This window comes from Juglans regia, chromosome 16 (genome assembly GCF_001411555.2).
Source record: "Juglans regia cultivar Chandler chromosome 16, Walnut 2.0, whole genome shotgun sequence".
In the NCBI taxonomy this organism is placed as follows: Eukaryota; Viridiplantae; Streptophyta; class Magnoliopsida; order Fagales; family Juglandaceae; genus Juglans; species Juglans regia.
Genome location: NC_049916.1, coordinates 26,919,572 through 26,942,139, shown reverse-complemented (window position 1 = coordinate 26,942,139; position 22,568 = coordinate 26,919,572). Strand labels below are relative to the sequence as shown.

Below are 22,568 nucleotides of genomic sequence, written 5' to 3'. Positions count from 1 at the left end.
AGTACACACCAAATGGAAGGAACAGCTACATGCACTGTGTGCAACAAAGTTTATCGAATGCCAAAGCCCTCGGAAACAATTCATTGCACAGAATGCAATGCCGTTACAAGAATAAGCAGATCGTCAAGTGGAAGCGGCCTAGGACTTCGTTTCATAGAGTCAGTACTAAATTCAAAGCCTAATCTTCTGCCATATAGAAATTCTGGAAAAGATCATAAGGGACGTCAGAAGAATAAGCAGCAATCAAGCAGTAGTTCTTCTAGTAACACTGCAAGCCCAATTACTGGCGATTCTTCTTCCCTAGATATTTATAAGCCATCTCCTGCAGAGGCCATATCCGGAAGAAAGAGAGCACTTCTTTGTGGAGTCACTTACCGGAACAAGAATTACAGCCTCAGCGGAACTATCAATGATGTGAGAAGCATAAAAAACTTGTTGATTCAGCGCTTTGGTTATCCTGAGGAGTGTATTCGCGTCCTCACAGGTAATTTATCATTCTTAATTAATCTGCAGTTTAATTCGTGGTCATAATACTTGAAAAAAAAGTAATGTTAGTGATCTTCTTCCCAAATCCTATCTTCGATCATACATATACAGTAATGTATTACATTTCAAGTGGCTTCTATATATTACATATCTATATATATATATAACAAAACAGGATACTCGATCCAGACAATTAAGTCTCCCTAGATGATAACTTGTCGGCCATGTTCTTAAAAAGTGTTCAATGTTGAAATTCACAAAACACTGATCTTGGTCAAAAGATTATAATACAATTATGCATGCATACGCAGAAGAAGAGAACGGAAATGATTTAACTACTCCAACGAAGAAGAATATAGAAGACTCCTTAAAATGGCTTGTGGAGGGTTCAGAGTCTGGAGACTCATTGGTGTTCTTCTTCTCTGGACATGGCTTACGACAACCTGATTTCAAAAACGATGAGCTTGATGGGTTTGATGAAACTATCTGTCCGGTTGATTTTATAGAACAAGGTATGATCGTAGACAACGACATAAATTCCACCATTGTGCGTCCGCTAAAGGAGGGTGTCACACTTCATGCAATTGTGGATGCTTGTCATAGTGGAACCGTTCTTGATTTAGAGTACACATACGACCTACAAAAGTACGTACGCACGTCATGAATATGTGATTTAATGTTTTGTTTATTAATTCTCTTGATATTATATATATATATACACATATATATAATATGCTGGTAATTAATTCTAAACTTGAAATTCTATGACAGTTATGTATACCTAATTGGCAAATTAATGCATTAATCACAAAAACAACCTAAAATGGCACATGATGCACCTAATTAATTCTTACATGACTGTATTGCAACAAACAATTAATATATAAATATAATTAATTAATGACGTTAAATTCTCGCTTGAGATTTGCAGTAAGCGTTGGAAAGACAACAAACCTCCCTCAAAAGCAGAAAAAGGTACAAGCGGAGGATTGGCAATTTGTCTGAGTGCTTGTGGAGATGATCAGATGGCTGCCGATACCAATGTACGTAAGTGAATTGATTTCTTTGTTCAATAATCCTTCATCTCATGTTCGCTTAATTTATATTCGGACCTGTACTGATTTAAAGATAAATACTTTAGCCACAACAAAATCTCACATGTAAAAATAAATCTATAAACTTATGTGATTTAACGTGTTACGTTTAAATTATAAAATTATTTTTATTATAAATAATTATAAGTAAATCTAATGGATTACATGATATATAAAATTATGTCAATTTATCAATTTGCTTTTATAGGATATCTTTGTGGCTATAACACAAGTAAGATATATATCATGCAAATGGAATTGGTTGATCTTATTAAATGTTTTACAGATCAATTTTTCTCTTGAAATCGTACTTGTCGTTCTGCTTTTATATATGCTATTGTTCCCCTAGATCTGTTAATACGACGTCACTAGACATGCATGCATAAACCTTCTAATCATAATTAATTTGCCATTACTATATATATATATATCATGTGCAGGCTTTGACGTCCAAAAAGGAAATGACTGGAGCAATGACCGCTATTTTGATCCAAATGGTTGAGAAGGAACCTGAAATAACATACGAAGTTCTACTCAACAAAATGCATGGCTTTATCCAACAGTTTAACAAGAAAAGATTCCTGATCAATAATAGGTTCTTAAAGAAACTTTTTCATTGCAGAAAAATAGAGGTAATAATTAGCTTATAATTAATCCCTCATATATATATATATATATATATATATATATATTCATTCTAGCAGCTGTATATATAGTAGTACTACGTGTTTCTTAATGCATAATTTAGAATGCATGGGTGCATGCAGGAACCTCTGCTATCATCGTCTCAGGAATTCGAGGTTTCCTCGAGGAAATTTTTGCGGTAAATCATGTATATATGCCATGATCATTAAAATTTGGGTACCCAAAAAAAAAAGGAGTATATGCATGTGGTCATTGCAATTACATGCTCCATCAAACCACAGACTGGTGCAAGCTTTTCATCAATATCGATCATCGATGTCGCTTGTTAATTATTTGTCACACTGCACACTGGGAATATTAATTGTAATACCTTTAATTTACTGCCAGTTTTAATTTGTGTGAAGAATGAGGAATATATAATATCTATATAAAGAATCAAAATAAGCCGTATATAATTACTGGTTTTATAAAAGTGTGGAATTTTACGCATACAGATTTTTCAAAATAAAAGATGATGTTAATTTTAATCGGACAATCATACTAATACTAATGCATTGGATCAATTGAATCTCATCTAAATATTTCCACGGTTAAGCATACTTTTCGATCGAGAGTAGTAGTACGTACTAGAATATGTGTCTGAATATTACCAGCGATTTATTTCAGCGATTTTGATGGAAAACGGAAAGGTCATTTTTATCGATTTTTTAGACATTTACGACGAAGAAAAATCGCTGAAAATAGTAGTTTTTGTGACGATTTTCTCTAATCGCTGAAATTGATAAAAAATGACATTTTTATTACGTCGAAAATGCAGCAAATAAAAAATCGCCGCAAACGATCAAATGCAACGATTATTGAGAGTATTTGCGACGATTTTAAGCGATGGAAAAAGCCTGATTTCTTGTAGTGTTACCAGTTGTTTCAAAGCATAAAATTGATCATGTAAAGAGTTAGATTTTATTATTTGCCTTATATTATATATAACACTCTCTTTTGTGTGTGGGTCAGTCTCTCCCTAGCTCGATGAATAATTAAGCTCAACATGTGGAATATTTAATTAAATGGATAGAGTATAGAGTCATGATTCGAACTCAGGATCTCTACTCTAATATATACCATGTGAAATCATCACTTATCCCAAAAATTTAAATTGATGAGAAGATGTAGATTTTATTATTTTTATTATATTCTAATAATGTGATTTCTTGAGAATTCCACATGTTGTATCTGATCACTTTTCAAAAATAAAGGTGATGCTTAGACTGTAAAATCTTGAATATATAATACCAAATTAAAGATAGAAAATAAAAATCTAAGACCAAAATAATTTCGATCAGTGCAGTAGTTTTTGGTAAATTTTGCGAGAATTTTGGTTCAGCCTACACGTGAAGAAGAATCAAATCGAGAAGACCACTGAATAAAGGGTTAATTAGGGCATCAGATTCTTGCTTTGAAAAAAAAAAGCAGAGAGAATAAAGGGGAAAAAGAAAGAATGTCCTTTGTATAAAATATGCCGTCTATGCATGCAATGCTTTCATACGGCTGTCTCGTGTAGCCAGCTAGCTTGCTAGAGTACAGTTACTTTAAACTCCTACTAAAACTATAACAAGGCATTTTCTATTAAATAAATATACCTCATGAGTTCTGATCACACCGATGAACCTCAAGCTTCTCTTTTAATTTGAAGAAATTGCAGAACCTGTGGATGTGAAGCCATTATGTATTCAGTGATAAAATGGTAGAGGATCCCCCGCGCGCAATGTATAACAAAACGAAGTTTTTTCTAAATCTGTTTCTTCCAAAGCTTATCAGTGTTAATATTAATGGTAGAGGCTTTTGGTTAAATACGAGAGGAAGAATCGAGAAGATCACCATGCATGCACATGCAATAAAGCAAAAGGCAGCTAAAGCTAGCTGGTGATCCTTTTTGATCAGCCACTGATGAAATAAAGCTCATATGTTAGGGCATCAATTAGCTCTTCCATGCACCTTTGTAAAAAGCTAGGGAGAGAATAATAGATGTGTTCAATTGGTGGTTAAGGAATATTGCACCTTATAAGGCTTTATTGGTTTTTCACAAGCCATAATTAAGATTATAACATCGCGTTTTACTAAGAAAGTTTTTCTGAAAAAAAAGGGAGAAGAGAGAACGCGGTCTCGCTGTTGCCTTTACCATCTGTCTAGCTAGCTCGGAGGAGAGGATTGGATCGAGATGCCTGCAATTAGGTACGTATTAACTTCGTTTTTTTTTTTTAGGCAAAATAGTGGTTAACTTTGTTCATTAGATCGGCCTCCCATCTCTTATATCTATATCTCCCTCAGTGATGATCAGGTCAATAAGCAGCATTCAAGCAGTACTACTATTACTAGTACTACTCATGAAGCCAGCCGGCCAAGTACTGATTCTTCTTCGCAAAATATTAAGCGGCCATCTCCTGTAGAGGCATCGGCCTCCGGAGGGAAGCGAGCACTTCTTTGTGGGGTTACTTACCTCGGCGCCGGGGAGAATATAATAAGTCGCCTCGAAGGACCTGTCAATGATGTGAAGGAAATAAAAGAAATGTTGATTAAGCACTTCGGTTATACTGAGGAGTGTATTTGCGTCCTCACAGGTAATTAATTGTTTTTCGGTCTCGTGATCTTAATATTTAAAACCTAAAAAAATGTTTTTTTTTGGTAATTTCATGTTATTATAAGCTGCTGCATATATGGATCTAGCTTCATTCGTCGACAAGAACGGCTCTAATTAATTTAGCTAACTATATTACAAGAGAAATTACATGAATATTGCATGGGAAAGCAACGCGCGTACTTTTTCTGTCAAAAACATATATAAATTAATTATAATTTATATGATCATCGTCTTGGCCCGACGTGATCCAAAGATAACAACGTACAGTACGGCTAGCTTTCACTTCAACATAGATCCACAACCTAGACATAGGATTAATCAACGCTAGCTTCCGACATGGAGGGAGTTAGATTCCGGAACCATCTTTTTCTTTTTTTTTTTCTTTTTTTTTTTAAAAAAACACTGTAAAAAAACAGGATATTCCCGACAATTAAGCTTCTAGAAAATAAATTAAGTGAGAAAATCTCAAGTCCGTACGTAGGATCTAAATCAGTTTCGTGCAAGATTAGACTGATCATTATGTGAAGTTTGGGTTAATTTAATTGTTTTAATTAATATCGATATATCGCTGGGAAAAAGAGATTTATGATAATATTCCTTGTCTTGGAGAGAAGAGAGAGACTGAATGATCAGCTTCAATCTGCTTTCCGGCCCCTTAATTTGTTGTTTCTCTAGATCTAGCTATAAGGACGTTCATATTGCAAAGCATTAAGACATATTATGATCATGATCCACTTTATTATATATCAAATCGCCTACTTTGATAACTTTCCTCTTTTTTTTTTTTTGGGGGGGGGGGGGAAGTGTTCAATTTTTTAAATTCACAAATTAAATGAAAGATTAAAAGATTATAATACAATAATGATGCAGATCAAGAAGACAACAAAAATAAATCAACTATTCCAACGAAGGAGAATATAGAAAAATCCTTAAAATGGCTTGTGAAGGATTCAAAGTCTGGAGACTCGTTGGTGTTCTTCTTTTCTGGACATTGCGTACAATGCGTAGTACGACATGATGAAGTACCTCATGGTCATTCCAAAAACAACATGCTGATCGTCAATAGTACTAGGTCTACTGAAACGTCTCATGATCATGTCTGTTTGGTTGATTGTACGGGAAAAGGTATGATCCCAAATAGCTACATAAATTCCACCATTGTACGGCCGCTCAAGGAGGGTGTCACACTTTATGCAATTGTGGATGCTTGTCATAGTGGAAGCATTCTTGATTTAAAGTACGAATACAACCAACAAAGGTACGTATAATATATATATATATATATATATATATATATTATATATCATATATCATGTTGTTTTGTATAACTGATCTCTTGACATGATATGTTGGTTCTAAAATTAAATGCGGATTTTTGGTTTTGATGTCTAAAAATTTTCCTTTTATATACGTTTTGACATTAGGAATATAATTTATATAATTAAATATATATCTTCTTATAGGCTTAAACTTTTAAGATAAACGAAAATTACACGTGATGGTATCACAGTACGTAAAGGTTCTGAGATCCAAATCTTGGCTATACACTTCAACCTATTTATTAAATATTTCACATGTTGGATCCGGTACTTATACATTGAGGAGAATTAGTCTAATATATCTATATGTGAGGCAACTGATCGAGTGTTAAGAATACAATTTACATAATTAAATCTAGCTCTTTTCATCAAGTTAAGCTTTTAGGACATGTGGTTAATATTAATGCATCATGATATTGTTATAATTAATAATTTACATATGTTTTTTTTTTTTATAAATTTACATATGTTTATTAAAGCATATTGTTGTTATTAATGATTTTAAGAGGATATTATAATATTGCTGTAATTTAATTTAATTTTCTGAAGATTTGCGGATCATTTTAGAATTAGGGTTGTACTGTACAATTGCTTCATTGTAAAAGCTGGTTTAATATTTCAGTAGTTATATCCATGAAAGTGCTAGCTGCTACGTACGTACAATAATATCAGAACACCAACAATATTATATATGTATGAAATTAATATAACATATTTGAATTTGTACCAAATTAATATTAGTAAATATTTTGAAATATGATTATGAATAATACCAAATTAATTGTTGCACATGCATATAATTAATATAATTAAATTATAGATAAATATGGTACGTTAAGTTTTCGCTTGAGAGCTGCATGCAGTATTAAGGCTGAGGAGCGTTGGATAGAGAAGAAATCTGATGATAATCAATCAAAAGCAGATCAGAAAGCTACAAACGGAGGATTGGCAATTTGTCTGAGTGCTTGTAGAGATGATGTGAATACTCGCGAAAGCAATGTACGTACGTAATTAGAGAATTTCTTCCTTCAATATTAATCCATATTTATATTTCGTACCATTAATTACTATATATATATATATATATATATATATGTGTGCAGGCTAATTCCAGCGGACAGGCTAATCCCATGGCCGAAACGTCCATGGGAGCAATGACCTATCAGTTGATCGAAATGGTTAGAAAGGAGCCTGCAAAGTTAACATACGAAGATATACTCAAACAAATGCACGACTTACATGTACGCAGGAATACTAAAAAAGCACCCTTGGAACAGATCAGTACTGGGCGTGGTGGCATCGTACATGCTCATCAGGAAAGCCAAGAAATAAAGGTTAGGCTACTGATCCCTAGTCTTATATTAATAATATGGTCACAAATTACACCCCCCCAAAAATTAAACCTCCTTTTTGTCTAAAATTCTGAGAATAATATATAGTGAGATTTTCATTTTCTTTATTAAAAATTATATTTTATTGGGACCAAAATATGTAGTACTAGTGGAACTAAATTTTACGACCCTGCATTAATTACGTTGGAGGCTCAGTACTTGAAATTATAATTATAAGTAAGATCAGAGAAAAATAAATAATTGTATGGTCACATATATATATATTAATCGATCATGAATTTATGCTCAGTTTATATACTTTAGGACAGGAAATATAAATATTGCCTATAGAAACAACATTTCAAAATTCAACCCCAAACACTCAAATCACCATAACCATTATATATATATATATATATATATATATATATATAATGATCATCACACACTTATAACTCTTTTACAATTTATTTTACAACAAATTATCAACATATATAATTGTGTCACTTCATTAAAATAATTACAATTTTACATCTAAATTAAAGAATTATTTTACAAAAAAAAACTACAACTTTATGTAACTATATACTCTCCATTTGAAATAGAAATATTGTAAAATAGTTATACAAAAAAATCATAAGTTTATCATTTAATATATATATATATATATATATATATATATATTCTACGGCCGGTTGCTATATTAATCATGTTTCTTGATGTATTTGGAATGCATGGATTGCAGGAACCTGTGCTATCATCGTCTCTTGAATTCCAGGTTTCCTCAAAGAAATTCTTGCTGTAGGCCGGAGTATATATAATATGCCTTCGATCAGTACCGCAACGAGCGTCAAAGCATATATAGTTGCGGTGGTGTAGGCGGAGCATACAAAAGTCCTGTGAATTAAGTCATGATTGGGGTTTGGATTTGCCTAATTTATGTTATCTTTATGCACACCGAACGATAAAATATTTCTCATTTCTTTCTTATTTGTTTCCTTTCTAATTAATTATTTGGACTTATCCTAGTCTTTATTGTGCAAGGTATATGTTACCTGGTTGTTTAAATTAGTTTGTTGTACGTATATGTTACCAATGTACGTACGTACGTAATTAGAGATCAATTATTTCTTCCTTCAATATTAATATATATATATATATATTAAATTACTATACATATATATATATATATATATATATATATATATATATGCAGGCTAACTCCAACGGACAGGGAAAGGCCGAAATGTCGATCATGGGAGCAATGACCTATCAGTTGATCGAAATGGTTAGAAAGGAGCCTGCAAAGTTAACATACGAAGATATACTCAAACAAATGCACGACTTACATGATGTACGCAGGAATACTAAAAAAGGACCCTTAGAACAGATCCGCAGATCATTCAGCCGGTCTGGTCGAAGTAGCAATATCGTAAGTGATTATCAGGAAAGCCAAAAAATAGAGGTTAGGCTACTGATCCCTCTTATATTAATAATATGGTCACAAATTACACCGTAAAATTAAACCTCCTTTTTGTCTAAAATTCTGAGAAATATATAGTTAGATTTTCAATTTCTTTATTTAAAATTATATTTTATTATTAATTGGGACCAAAATATGTAGTACTAGTGGAACTATATTTTACGACCGGCCTGCATTAATTACGTCGGAGGCTCAGTACTTCAAATTATTATTATATATGTAAGATCAGAGAAAAAAAATAATTGGATGCGGTCACATATATATATATATATATATTTATTTATATTATATATTAATTAATCGATCATGAATTCATGCTCAGTTAATATACTTTAGGACAGGAAATATAAATATTTCTATAGAAACAATATTTCAAGATTCAACGTCTCAAACACTCAAATCATGACCATAACCATTATAAATATATATATGTGTGTGTGTGTGTGTGTGTGTGTGTGTGACATGTGTGTGTGTGGATGAGTACTAATGATAAATATTATATATATATATATATATATACATTCTACCGGCTGCTATATTAATGTTTCTTGATGTATTTGGAATGCAGGAACCTGTGCTATCATCGTCTCTTAAATTCCAGGTTTCCTCAAAGAAATTCTTGCTGTAGGCCAGAGTATGCATATGCCTTCAGTACCGCAACGAGAGTCAAAGCATATATAGTTCCATGCGGTGGTGTAGGCATGCATGCATGCAAAATTCCTGTGGAATTAAGTCATGATTAATGGGGTTTGGATTTGCCTAATTTGCTCCTTTTTTTTTTTTTTTAATATTATGTAATCTTAATTTATGCATGCACACTGAACGATAAAATCTTTCTAATTTCTTTCTTAATTATTTGGACTTAATTAGACTCTTTATTTTGCAATTAGGTGTTGCCTGGTTGTTAATTAGTTTGTTGTAAGCTCATTATATATATAATAGGCAGTTATTCATCACCTCTTGCAATTAATTATTAGATAAAAAAAATAAAATAAAAGACAAATATTGTTATATTATTATTATAAATAGATATTAGATGGACAAGGCGCTAATCATGTGGGATTAAATTTTAATTAAGTGGAATAGACGTACAAAATTAAGGTAAAAATTGATATATTAGGCAATTAAATAATTTACCTAATATATATATATATATAATATGATATATGATGGACATTAATCCAATGCTAATATATAATATTGCTTGTTTCGATAAGGCACATGCATTTGGACTAATTAGGTAGTACTGTACCCGGCCGCCAGCTTATATATATATGCAACCGACCGGCCTGCAGTTTTTATGTGCAGAATGATATTTGTTATATAAAGAATCGAAATAAGCTCATGCATGTTTATATAAATAATTACTACGTACTTCGAGTTGAATAATTCCAGAAAATCTATATATATATATATATATATATATATATATATTTGTTATATGTAAATGTAAAATAATATGTTGACATGATATAATTTTTACGATAGAGTTTAGTTAATTGATCATTTGATGATTTGACATATATATAATTAAATAACACGAATATGCATGGATTCTACCACTAATTAAATTAGGTCATGATATATATATATATATATATATATTATAATCACTTGATCTTGTACTTTACTAATTTCCAGCTTGCAATTTGAGCAAATATATATTCTTTTGAATGGGCTGATCATGCAAATAATAAGCATATATATATATGGTACCCTAGCTAGCTACGGGCCAGCAGATTAATTTTTTCTCAAAAACAGAATAGGTACGTAGGTGGAAACCCATGCATGGCGGCCTCCATTTTCACGTCAACCATAACCAAGGTAGCTAGCTAGGGTTTTAAGCATATAATTAGTTATACTGCAAAGTCGGTGTTGATTTGGTACGTATTTAATTAATTTGAAGGGTACGTACTGCCAGATACTCAACATTAATTTTACAAAAGCGAAGAGTACCTCATGTAATGCGCGCATTTGGCCGATTAATGCATGATGGAGTCCAGGAACCTCTGTCATCATCGTCTCAAGAAATCCCAGTTTAATTTTCTCAAGGAAATTTTTGTTGTAAATCATATAGATCAGTAAGATGCCGTCATTGCAACAAGCTACATGAAATTAAAACACAGTGGTCTAGTGCGCGTAAGCTGCTTTTCATGATCGATGATCATAGATCATATATATATCGCTTGCTAATTGTGTCAATGCACAGTTGGAATAAATATTGTATTCTGGATCTACAATCTACAATTAACCAGTTTTTGTGTGCTGAATCATTCATGCAGAATATATAAAGAATTAAAATAATTCGAATATATATATTAATTACTACTAATTAATACATGATGTGAAATAATTCCAGACAATCTATCTGGTTCCGTTAACACTACATGATTTGCATGTTTTTATAATAAATATACAAAACACGCGTTATATGCTAGCTAGCATATATACTTTGAGTACTACAGCTTTAAAAATTAGTAAAGGTGATGCTTAATTATATAGATGGTAAAATCGATCTTGAATACGGCGAACGAAAAAAAATAAAGTATTGAATCTAAGATCAAATTAATATAATTTCGGTACCATATATATAGTTTGTGGTAATTTTTGTGAGACTTTTGGTTCTGCCAATATTAATTAATATGTGATCGAAGAAGAATCAGATCGAAATGTGAAAACATTTATGGGCATAATTCATATCATAAAATCGTTCTACAAGAAATGATTGTTCATTCTTTATAAATATGTCTAATATCTTATCCACAAATGATGTGGGATTATTATATATTCAACAAAAAGAGACCAGTGAATAAATAATTGAAAGGACGGTTAGGCATCAAGTTCTTACTTTGTAAAATTCATGGAGAGAATAAAGAGAAAAGAGATAAAAAAAAAAAAAGAGCGACGACGACATGATGCGCTCATATTGCAAGTGTTTAATTGGTCGTTAAGGAATATTGCACCTTTGGCTTTATTGATTTTCCACAAGCCATAAGATCATAACATCACATTTCATTAAGTGATTTTTCTTTTTTGTGAAGAAGAAAAACGAAAAAGGAGATCAAGATCGACCCAGAACTCGCTGCTGCATTTACCATGATTTTAATGTCTCGGTGGAGATCATGACTGAAAGCTGGTGTACGTATCATATAGCTAGCTTCGTTTGTGGATGAAATACTCAGTACTACTAATATTCCACTTCTCCTACTTAATTTTCTTCCCACCTTGCAATTTGAGAATGCATGCAAATAAAATATAGCGCGCTAGTCTTTTAAATGGGCATATGAGTGATCGGTGTTCTAGATCTGGTGTTTTGAGGGTATGCCATGCGTGTAGCTAGATGATCGACATTAATTTTACAAAAGCATAGAATCTGCAGTAGTAGGTCGATTAATATAATGTGCTAAAATTATATGCCCCCCCCCCCGAAAAAAAAAATTATAATAAAATAAGCCAAGGGCAAAACGTGACTACTCCATGATCAATCACTACTGCCACAGATCAGCTCTTCTCCATGTATTTTACCAGCAAATTCAACGAAGGCTCTCGATCTATATATATACACAAATATATATAGCTCATCAGCTTCGGAATCCTTCAATATGTACATAGTTATATATTTCATCCCGGCCCGGAAATAGTGCACACCAAATGGAAAGAACGGGCACATGCAGTAGGTGCAATAAACAGTATTTATTGCCCAAGCACTCGGGAAGTACTAGTATTCGTTGCAGAGAATGCACTAATGCCGTTACAAGAATAAGCACATCGTCAGGTGGCTGCAGCCACCTAGAATGGCATTTCATACAGTCAGTACTATACTCGAAGCCTGATCTTCAGACATCTAAAAATGTTAGTAAAGAGTTACAGAAGAATAAGCAGAAATCAAGCAGCAGTAGTAGTGGTACAAGTACTGCAGCCAGCCAAAGTTATTCTTCTTCGCTTGATATTAAGCCATCTCCTTCAGTTTCTTCTGCAGAGGCACCCCGCGGAAGGCCGAAGCGAGCACTTCTTTGTGGGGTTACTCACCGGAATAAGACATACAGCCTCAGCGGAACTATTAATGATGTGAGAGACATGAAAAATTTGTTGATTCAACACTTTGGTTATCCTCGGGAGTGTATTCGCATCCCGGCCTCACAGGTATTTATATATATGATGTTCATCCTGTCTCATGAATATCCTAATAATTTAATTTTTTTTTTCTAAAACCATATATAATAAATACAATTATAATTATGCAGAAGAAGATGAAGGAAGTGATTTTACTCCAACTAAGAAGAATATATAAGACTCCTTAAAATGGCTTGTGGAGGGTTCAGAGTCTGGAGATTTACTGGTGTTCTACTACTCCGGACATGGCTTACGACAACCTGATGATGTCACAAACGAAGAGCTCGATGGGTTTGATGAAACAATCTGTCCGGTTGACTTTATGCAAGAGGGGATGATCCTTGATAACGAGCTACATTCCACCATAGTTCGGCCGCTCAAGGAGGGTGTCACACTTCATGCAATTGTCGATGCTTGTCATAGTGGAACCATTCTTGATCTAGACTACACATACGACCTACAGAGGTGATCATGACTAGTATATATGCGCACGATTTATATTCTAAAACTGATCTTACATATATATATAGACACACACACACACACACTAGATAGAACACCAACCGAAATTTATATGTATATAGAATTCGAAGAAATAATAATTTAAAAGTAATGGGGGATGCAAATGCATGCCTAGCTAGCTCATTGCATTAATATTTGTTGTGCACAATTACAATTGTTAAATTTTCGCTTGAGACTTGCTGCAGGAAGGACTGGAAAAGCAACAGACCTCCATCAAAATTAGCAGATCTAGACAAAAGTAGTACAAGCGGTACTGGGTTGGCAATTTGTCTCAGTGCTTGTGGAGATGATCAGATGACTTCCGATACCAATGTAAGAGAATTTCTTTGCTCAAGAATTTATTCTCATGATGACTTTCCAGCAAGATCAAGTGACGGATCAGCTTAATTATTTACCCATTTATATATATATATATATATATATATATATATATATTACCATGCATATGCAGGCTTTCTCGAAAAAGGAAATGAATGGTGCAATGACCTCTATTTTGATCCAAATGGTTGGGAAGGATTCTGAAATAACATACGAAGTTCTACTCAACAAAATGCACGACTTTATTCAACAAGTTAACAATAAAAGCATGATCCTCAATTCGAGGTTCTTACAGAGGATTTTTCATCGCACAAAATTAGAGGTTAGCTGATCATGATCCCTCTTATATATGGTCACATGATATTCTCTCTCTCTCTCTCTCTCTCTCTCTCCCCCCGGTTTCTTGGGCATGATCAATAATAGTCAGATGTTCAATTTTTATTTAGAAATTATATGTTACAATCGACCAAAATATGGAGTGGCCGAAGTTTTTAACGACCCAGCGACGGAGGCTCAGTCCAAAAAAGTAATTATAGGAGAAAGAAAAGAAGGAAAGAAAAATAGGGTTAGAATATGATCACAATATTGAATTTGTTCTCAGCATATATAATATATATATAGGACAGGATATATAATATTGATATATATAAGTAAGAATTAAAAAAAATACCAAATTAAGAATTAAATCACGTGTACCAACCTATACATACATACATATATATATATATATATGGATCGAAATAATTTATGGTACTGCATCATTAATATTCGCATGGCGATCACGCCTTCTATATACATATAGATCACCTGCACACAGTACACTGCCAGACGTGTTTATTAATGCATATTGGCCTGATTGCATGGAGTGCAGGATCCTCTGCTATCATCGTCTCAGAAATTCGAGGTTTCCACAAAGAAGTTTTTGCAGTAGATCATACGTTATGCATGGGAGTTTGCCGTCGACATTGCAACGATCGTCAAATTAAACACAGGTTGGAATAACTGTGCCTTTTTGCAAAAGGCCAGTTTTTGTGTGCAGAATGAGGAATATATATAATAAATAATCAAAATAAGCCGTTTATAATTAATTACTACTGCTTGGTGTGGAATACTTCCTGCATGGCCTGCAGTCTATATATGTATAATTTGTTATGGTTCTTCAATAAATCTTAAATATGCAATATTTCGTTGTAACAAATACGATCCTAATTAATGACTCGTTATATGTATATATATATATATATATATATTTCCCAAGATATATGCGTGTGTCCAATAGAGAGCCATGCACTTTCATAACCGGCCTTGATCTTCTCTCTCACTCTCTGATCTTAACTGGAAGATAAAACTCGATCTGATCTTACCTTTAACGTTTATGCACAGAAACTTGTGAGGCATTTTTTGCAGCACCCCAATAATATTGAAGATCAGTGATGATCAATGGAATCTATTTGGCTTTGAAAATGGGTAAAGAAACATCATTTTTTCCACGAATACTAATGTATATATATTTTCATTTTGGAATTGTTGCATGGGTCTAGTCAAAATCATCATCAGATTTTGATTTTCATTCTTTAACTATATATTCCTGATTAGAGGCTAGCTTTCTACGTACTAACATATTGCACTAGTACTGTTCACTGTAGGACATTGAACAGTATTGAACAGTGCAATATATATAGGGCCTTTTACTTTATGCCGTTAATTTCAATGGAGGACAAGGAGCCTTCGAGAAGCATTGCACCAGCGAGTATAGGAGGCGTGGGGGTTTGGCCAGTCGGAGGAGGGGCAATGCGTGAAGTGGTGGAGCCACAGAGAGAAAACCTGCTCCTGCTCCTGCTGCTCCAAAAGCTCTGTGGTCACCTCCAATACAGTCTCCAGTTTGGCTCTCTCGCGGATGCTCAGAACAGGGACATCCGTGCCATTGCTTGCTCTACATAGCAGTGGTAGCCACGACATCAGCATCATAATCTTTCTCTGCCTATGCTGCTCTTTCTTGACTTCTTCAGTTTCGTCCACTCCCAGATCTTTGACTTGCTGGAACAAGAATGCTGCAGCCAAGTAGATATCTTAATTAATTGGTTATTAATTTGATAGAAAGATCTAATTAAGCTGGAAGGATGCTGGAGATCAGATCAGACGTAACAGTACTCTAATATTATTGGATCACGATCAGATCATGAAGTCGTTCTATCCCAAAACATTAAAACTAATTATTACAATAGAAAAGAATAGAAAAACAAGTTTAATTGATATCTATCACCTCAAAATAAGTAGACTATACTCTTCACAAGTTCTCATTTGTCAAAATTGAATGGCCAAACTATTTATTATTATATATGACGACTTCGTCAAGAAAATGGAATAAATCTTTTAGAAGAACCTTGGGAAAGAGAATATTTTGCTATCCTAGGGTTTTTAAGAGTGAACACTTGAAAAATATTAAGAGTCAGTTTGCCCCGTCAATTATTGGGTTCGACCCGGCACTGAAGCTAAACCGTATTTTGTCAGACGGATCTGATCGGGTGAGACGGGTTGCTCGGTCTAACGGGTTTTTTGCACAGGCCTAATCTTCGGAAGGAAGCAAGCACTTCTTTGTGGAGTCACTTACCGGAACAAGAATTACAGCCTCAACGGAACTATCAATGATGTGAGAAGCATAAAAAGCTTGTTGATTCAGCGCTTTGGTTATCCTGGGGAGTGTATTCGCGTCCTCACAGGTAATTTATCATTCTTAATTAATCTGCAATTTAATTCGTGGTCATAATATTTGAGAAAAAAGTAATGTTAGTGATCTTCTTCCCAAATCCTATATCTCCGATCATACATATACAGGATAGTACTCTAGACAATTAGTCTCCCTAGATGATAACTTGTCGGCCATGTTTTTAAAAAGTGTTCAATGTTGAGATTCACAAAACACTGATCTTGGTCAAAAGATTATAATACAATTATGCATGCATGCAGAAGAAGAGAACGGAAATGATTTAACTACAACGAAGAAGAATATAGAAGACTCCTTAAAATGGCTTGTGGAGGGTTCAGAGTCTGGAGACTCATTGGTGTTCTTCTTCTCTGAACATGGCTTACGACAACCTGATTTCAGAAACGATGAGCTAATTGATGGGTTTGATGAAACTATCTGTCCGGTTGATTCTATAGAACAAAGTATGATCGTAGACAATGACATTATAAATTCCACCAATATTGTACGTCCGCTAAAGGAGGGTGTCACGCTTCATGCAATTGTGGATGCTTGTCATAGTGGAACCGTTCTTGAATTAGAGTACACATACGCCCTACATGACAGACACACACACACATATATTCATTCTAGCCGTATATAATTACTGGTTACTTAGTGTGGAATTTTTGTATGTAATTAATATAAAAATAATATATTGATTATATATTCTTAATTATGACAAAATTTAATTCAATTAAAGTACTGGTATATACATAATTTTACGCATATAGATTTTTCAAAATAAAAGATGATGTTTAATCGGACAATCATACTAATACTAATGCATTGGATCAATTGAATCCCATCTAAATATTTCCAGGGTTAAGCTTACTTTTCGATCGAGAGTAGTAGTACGTACGTACTAGAATATGTGTATGAAATGACAAGTTGTTTCAAAGCTTAAATTGACGTGAAATATATAAATTTTATTATTTGTATTATATTGTAATACTCTCTTTTATGTGCATGTAAGTCGGTTTCTAACTCAATGAATAGACCCAACACATGGAATATTATGTAATTAAATGGATAGAGTGTAGAGTCAGGATTCGAATTTAAGACCTCTATTGAGATATATACCATGTGAAATTATTACTTGTCCTAAGAATTTAAATTGATGAGAAGAGATAGATTTTATTATTAATTTATATTATATTCTAATAATGTGATTTCTTGAGAACTTCCATGTTGTATCTGATCACTTTTCAAAAATAAAAGTGATGCTTAGATGGTAAAATCTTGAATATATAATATCAAAAAGACGTACAGAAAATAAAAATCTAAGACCAAATAATTTCAGTGCTGTAGTTTTTGGTAGATTTTGCGAGAATTTTGAAGATCAAGAATCAGATCGAGCAGCCCACTGAATAAAGGGTTAACTAGGGCATCAGATTCTTGCTTTGAAAAAAAGCAGAGAGAATAAAGGGGAAAAAGAAAAAGAAAAAGAAAAAATGTCCTTAGTATAAAATGTGTCTATGCATGCATGTGCATTGATAATGCTTTCATACGGCTGTCTCGTGTAGCCAGCTAGCTTGCTAGAGTTACTTTAATTATAACTTTCATACGGAAGTTTTTTTCTAAATCTGTTTCTTCCAATTAAGCTTAATTATCAGTGTTAATAATGTTATGATCATTTTTTTTTTTTTTGTGGTAGAACTGCAAACCCGCGCGCTTGTTGTTGATGTTCATTGCTGTATTTTTATTCAATTTAATTAACTTAATGAGAATGAGAATAAAAATAAGATTAAATAGATATTATATCATTATTAATTTTTAAAAGTATCACATATAATAATTATTTTTCTCTTTTGTCATTATTAGTTTAATATATAATTAATTTGAAAATTATAAATAACAAAATTTAATTTTTCAGTGTTCATAAAAAGTTTTTGTATAATCCTTGAAAGAGACGGTAAGGGCCCATTTTTTTTCAAATGTGTAAGTTGTTTATAGAATTTTATTGACAATAATATTTATAATTGTATCTAAGAGTCTAAAGTATTTGAAAAAGTAGATTTGATAAAATTCTCTCTAAATTAAAAATTTCCTAATAAAGATTAAAGTTAGTTATTAATTAAAAATGTGGCATAAAATCTTAATCAATAATTATACTTTACAAAATGATAAGAATTATTTTTAAATAAAAATATAATATAAAAATAAAAATATTTAATTTTACTTCAACCTATACACTTCAACCTATTTATTAAATATTTCACATGTTGGGTCCGATACATGCATTGAGGAGAATTAGTCTAATATATCTATATGTGAGGGAGCTGATCGAGTGTTAGGAATACAATTTACATAATTAAATCTAGTTCTTTTCATCAAGTTAAGCTTTTAGGACATGTGGTTAATATTAATGCATCATGATATTGTTATTATTAATAATTAATTACATATTTTTTTTTTATAAATTTACATATGTTTATTAAAGCATATTGTTGTTATTAATGATTTTAAGAGGATATTATAATATTGCTGTAATTTAATTTAATTTTCTGAAGATTTGCGGATCATTTTAGAATTAGGGTTGTACTGTACAATTGCTTCATTGTAAAAGCTGGTTAATTTAATATTTCAGTAGTATCCATGAAAGTGCTAGCTGCTACGTACGTACAATAATATCAGAACACCAACAATATTGTATATGTATGAAATTAATATGACATATTTGAATTTGTACCAATTAATATTAGTAAATATTTTGAAATATGATTATGAATAATACCAAATTAATTGTTGCACATGCATATAATTAATATAATTAAATTATAGATAAATATTGTTAAGTTTTCGCTTGAGAGCTGCATGCAGTATTAAGGCTGAGGAACGTTGGATAGAGAAGAAATCTGAGAGCTTTGCTACACAACCTCCACCACACTCCACACTCCACACTTTTTTAAATTTTTTAAATTTTTAATATTTTTTTTAAATTTTTTTTTGAGTTTATTCTTTTTAAATTATTTTAAATTATTTATTCATTATTTATATAATAAATATTTAATAAAAGAAAAAAATAATAAAAATTAAAAATAATGTGGAGTGTGGAAATTGTATGAATAGTAGGAGGTTGAATAGATTTTTTGTATATTGTGCAGGCTAATTCCAGCGGACAGGCTAATCCCATGGCCGAAACGTCCATGCACGACTTACATGTACGCAGGAATACTAAAAAAGGACTCTTCGGCAAATTCAGCCTGTCTAGACGTAGCATCGTAAGAGTATTGGCAATGGTCTAGTCATTGTCAAGTCTAAAATTTGACTAGAATCTTAATTTTTGGCTATAATATCAATTTTTGATTAGGTAAGTCCACATTGGACTAGTCATTATAAAGTTAAAATAATAATATTATATTATATTTTCTTTCTTTCTTTTTTTTTTTTTGCAAATACAATTTATATATTTTTTAGATCTTTATGGTTTGTAGAAATAATGTGTCTACTCTATCAATCAATAGAAATAATGTGCTTGCCATGCATATTTTACCATTCAAAGAGAGAGGGAAGTGATTAAATAATTAAATATTACTTTCTATTGTGAATAGTAGCTAGCCATATTTGGAGAGGACTTAAGATTTACTATTCATCAAATTTTAAGCTTTGGACCATTGGCTAGTCTAATGTGGAGGCTTTTTCTCATATCTAGCTAAAGTTTAGACTTGCATTAACATTTGGCTAGTCCATTACCAATGCTCTTAGTGATTATCAGGAAAGCCAAAAAATAGAGGTTAGGCTACTGATCCCTCTTATATTAATAATATGGTCACAAGTTACACCGTACCCCCCCAAATTAAACCTCTTTTTTTGTCTAAAATTCTGAGAATAATATATAGTTAGATTTTCAATTTCTTTATTTAAAATTATATTTTATTATTGGGACCAAAATATGTAGTACTAGTGGAACTATATTTTACGATCCTGCATTAATTACGTCGGAGGCTCAGTACTTCAAATTATTATATATATGTAAGATCAGAGAAAAAAAATAATTGGATGCATGCGGTCACTCATATATATTATATATATATATATAAAAGTAATTCTACGTACAACCGTAAAATTGTTATATTATATGTTTCTTGATGTACTTGGAATGCATGGATTGCAGGAACCTGTGCTATCATCGTCTCTTAAATTCCAGGTTTCCTCAAAGAAATTCTTGCTGTAGGCCAGAGTATGCATATGCCTTCAGTACCGCAACGAGCGTCTAAGCATATACAGTTCCATTCGGCGGTCATGTAGGCATGCATGCAAAATTCCTGTAGAATTAAGTCATGATTGGGGTTTGGATTTGCCTAATTTGCTCCTCTTTTTTTTTTTAAATATTATGTAATCTTAATTTATGCATGCACACTGAACGATAAAATCTTTCTAATTTCTTTCTTAATTATTTGGACTTAATTAGACTCTTTATTTTGCAATTAGGTGTTGCCTGGTTGTTAATTAGTTTGTTGTAAGCTCATTATATATATAATTAATAGGCAGTTATTCATCACCTCTTGCAATTAATTATTAGATAAAAAAACAAAATAAAAGACAAATATTGTTATATTATTATTATAAATAGATATTAGATGGACAAGGCGCTAATCATGTGGGATTAAATTTTAATTAAGTGGAATCACTACAAGAAATTTGACTTTTGGGGACGAAAGTCATTTTTGGAGACGAAATTTACCTTTCGTCTCCAAAAATGTTTGAGCTACTAAATTCATTCGAACGGAAAAATATCCATTCAAACAATATATTTTGTAACGAACAAAATTGTCTCAAAAAAGGAAAACCGTTCGAACGGAACAAAATAGATTTAAACATGGAATTAATGTCCGTTCAAACAGTATATAATCCGTTCCAATAATAATATTACAGGGAAATTAATTTATTTTTCCCGGGGTAAGTTAACAATCGTTCGAACTTAAATTTCTTTGTTCGAACGGATAGAGATTCAATTAATTTTTTTTATTAGTATGGATTTGTGCATATATTTTTCCATTAAAGTAACAAATATTTTTTCCATTAATTTGTTATCATTTTCAAAATATAAAAATGTGTATATATTATATATTATGATTTGAGGTGAGTTAAAATATTTATAAATTTATAAATTACTTTTATGTAATTAACTTCAAAACTTTATAATGATTTCTTTTATGTTAAATTTAGATAAATATAACTTTAAAGATAGTATCATTTTTTATATTATCATGAACGGCAAGTAAAATGGAAAAAATAAACAAAGTAATAAACACGAGAAATAAAAACCATACATTAATTATATCTTAAAAATATAATGTTCAATACAACATAAAAAAGTAAAATAATAACTAAAACGATCATAATTATTGATTCCTTAGTATATCAACATCCTCTTGCAACATTTTAATAGATCCTTCCAAATCCCTAAACTTCTCCATGATGGGCTCAACGAACTCCACAAACAGAGCTCGTACCTGATCCAAAGTAGTCCCAGGAGGCTGTCTCTCAACAGCGACAGCACTACTAGAAGCTGGATCTGTGGGAGGATCATTAGGTTGTTCTGGTGTAGTCTTTCACAAGTGCCACTTACTCTTGCTGAATGTGATCTTGTTAAGAGGCTCCATCTGTGACGACCTCCGCTCAATGGCCGGCACTGTAACCCTCGATCGGAGTAGGAGGTTAGATATCAGCAGTGCAAATAGTAGACTACCTCCACTGGAAAAGCGTGGCTTCAATCGAATGCGGAGGAATAAATACAATGCCAGATCAATGGGATCCCCCCGTGCTATCCGCAGCAAAAATCTGGCTCGATCAATCCCGAAATCAGTCTTGTGTTTTTTCGGATCGATGTTATAGCCAACAATCAAATTAAGCATTCTAAAAAATCATATACA

At 32.3% G+C, this 22,568-nt stretch overlaps 4 protein-coding genes across 7 annotated transcripts; all 4 read left to right on the top strand.

Annotated features, from left to right (window-relative positions):
* LOC109015037 (metacaspase-3-like) lies at positions 1–2,555 on the top strand. The gene is made up of 5 exons (XM_018997533.2): positions 1–484; positions 798–1,131; positions 1,418–1,529; positions 2,021–2,212; positions 2,348–2,555. Exons 1-5 carry the CDS (start codon positions 13–15, stop codon positions 2,405–2,407), a joined length of 1,170 nt encoding a protein of 389 aa, XP_018853078.1. The 5' UTR covers positions 1–12; the 3' UTR covers positions 2,408–2,555.
* A 1,518-nt stretch (positions 2,556–4,073) lies between these two features.
* Positions 4,074–8,538, top strand: LOC108981264 (metacaspase-3-like). Its single transcript, XM_018952369.2, has 6 exons — positions 4,074–4,454; positions 4,551–4,840; positions 5,731–6,118; positions 7,043–7,178; positions 7,283–7,513; positions 8,256–8,538. The coding sequence occupies exons 1-6, from the start codon at positions 4,441–4,443 to the stop codon at positions 8,313–8,315; spliced, it is 1,119 nt and encodes a 372-aa protein (XP_018807914.1). The 5' UTR covers positions 4,074–4,440; the 3' UTR covers positions 8,316–8,538.
* A 3,521-nt stretch (positions 8,539–12,059) lies between these two features.
* On the top strand, positions 12,060–15,170 carry LOC108981268 (metacaspase-1-like). 4 transcript variants are annotated; one of them, XM_035686711.1, is made up of 6 exons: positions 12,060–12,131; positions 12,728–13,136; positions 13,238–13,571; positions 13,814–13,940; positions 14,080–14,268; positions 14,818–15,170. In XM_035686711.1, the coding sequence occupies exons 3-6, from the start codon at positions 13,429–13,431 to the stop codon at positions 14,875–14,877; spliced, it is 519 nt and encodes a 172-aa protein (XP_035542604.1). In that variant the 5' UTR covers positions 12,060–12,131; positions 12,728–13,136; positions 13,238–13,428; the 3' UTR covers positions 14,878–15,170. The 4 variants fall into 4 exon arrangements, with proteins under 4 accessions (XP_035542604.1, XP_035542605.1, XP_018807919.1 ...); XM_035686712.1 differs by having other exon boundaries at positions 12,079–12,131; positions 12,961–13,136; XM_035686710.1 differs by lacking the exon at positions 12,060–12,131 and having other exon boundaries at positions 12,521–13,136.
* Positions 15,171–15,328: 158 nt separating this feature from the next.
* LOC108981267 (metacaspase-3-like) lies at positions 15,329–17,308 on the top strand. Its single transcript, XM_018952372.2, has 3 exons — positions 15,329–15,413; positions 16,511–16,666; positions 16,914–17,308. Exons 1-3 carry the CDS (start codon positions 15,380–15,382, stop codon positions 17,291–17,293), a joined length of 570 nt encoding a protein of 189 aa, XP_018807917.2. The 5' UTR covers positions 15,329–15,379; the 3' UTR covers positions 17,294–17,308.
* The last annotated feature ends 5,260 nt before the right edge of the window (positions 17,309–22,568 follow it).

Bases quoted from the DNA above. Each gene is read 5' to 3' on its own strand.
- LOC108981267 (XM_018952372.2), top strand. From the start codon at position 15,380: ATGATCAATGGAATCTATTTGGCTTTGAAAATGG. The intron at 15,414-16,510 runs GTAAAGAAACAT...TTTTTTGCACAG, and splicing joins CTATTTGGCTTTGAAAATGG to GCCTAATCTTCGGAAGGAAG. The intron at 16,667-16,913 runs GTAATTTATCAT...GCATGCATGCAG, and splicing joins GTGTATTCGCGTCCTCACAG to AAGAAGAGAACGGAAATGAT.
- LOC108981264 (XM_018952369.2), top strand. The intron at 6,119-7,042 runs GTACGTATAATA...AGCTGCATGCAG, and splicing joins TACGAATACAACCAACAAAG to TATTAAGGCTGAGGAGCGTT. The intron at 7,179-7,282 runs GTACGTACGTAA...ATATGTGTGCAG, and splicing joins TGAATACTCGCGAAAGCAAT to GCTAATTCCAGCGGACAGGC.
- LOC108981268 (XM_018952374.2), top strand. From the start codon at position 12,645: ATGGAAAGAACGGGCACATGCAGTAGGTGCAATAAACAGTATTTATTG. The intron at 13,137-13,237 runs GTATTTATATAT...ATAATTATGCAG, and splicing joins TTCGCATCCCGGCCTCACAG to AAGAAGATGAAGGAAGTGAT.
- LOC109015037 (XM_018997533.2), top strand. From the start codon at position 13: ATGGAAGGAACAGCTACATGCACTGTGTGCAACAAAGTTTATCGAATG. The intron at 485-797 runs GTAATTTATCAT...ATGCATACGCAG, and splicing joins GTGTATTCGCGTCCTCACAG to AAGAAGAGAACGGAAATGAT. The intron at 2,213-2,347 runs GTAATAATTAGC...GGGTGCATGCAG, and splicing joins TTCATTGCAGAAAAATAGAG to GAACCTCTGCTATCATCGTC.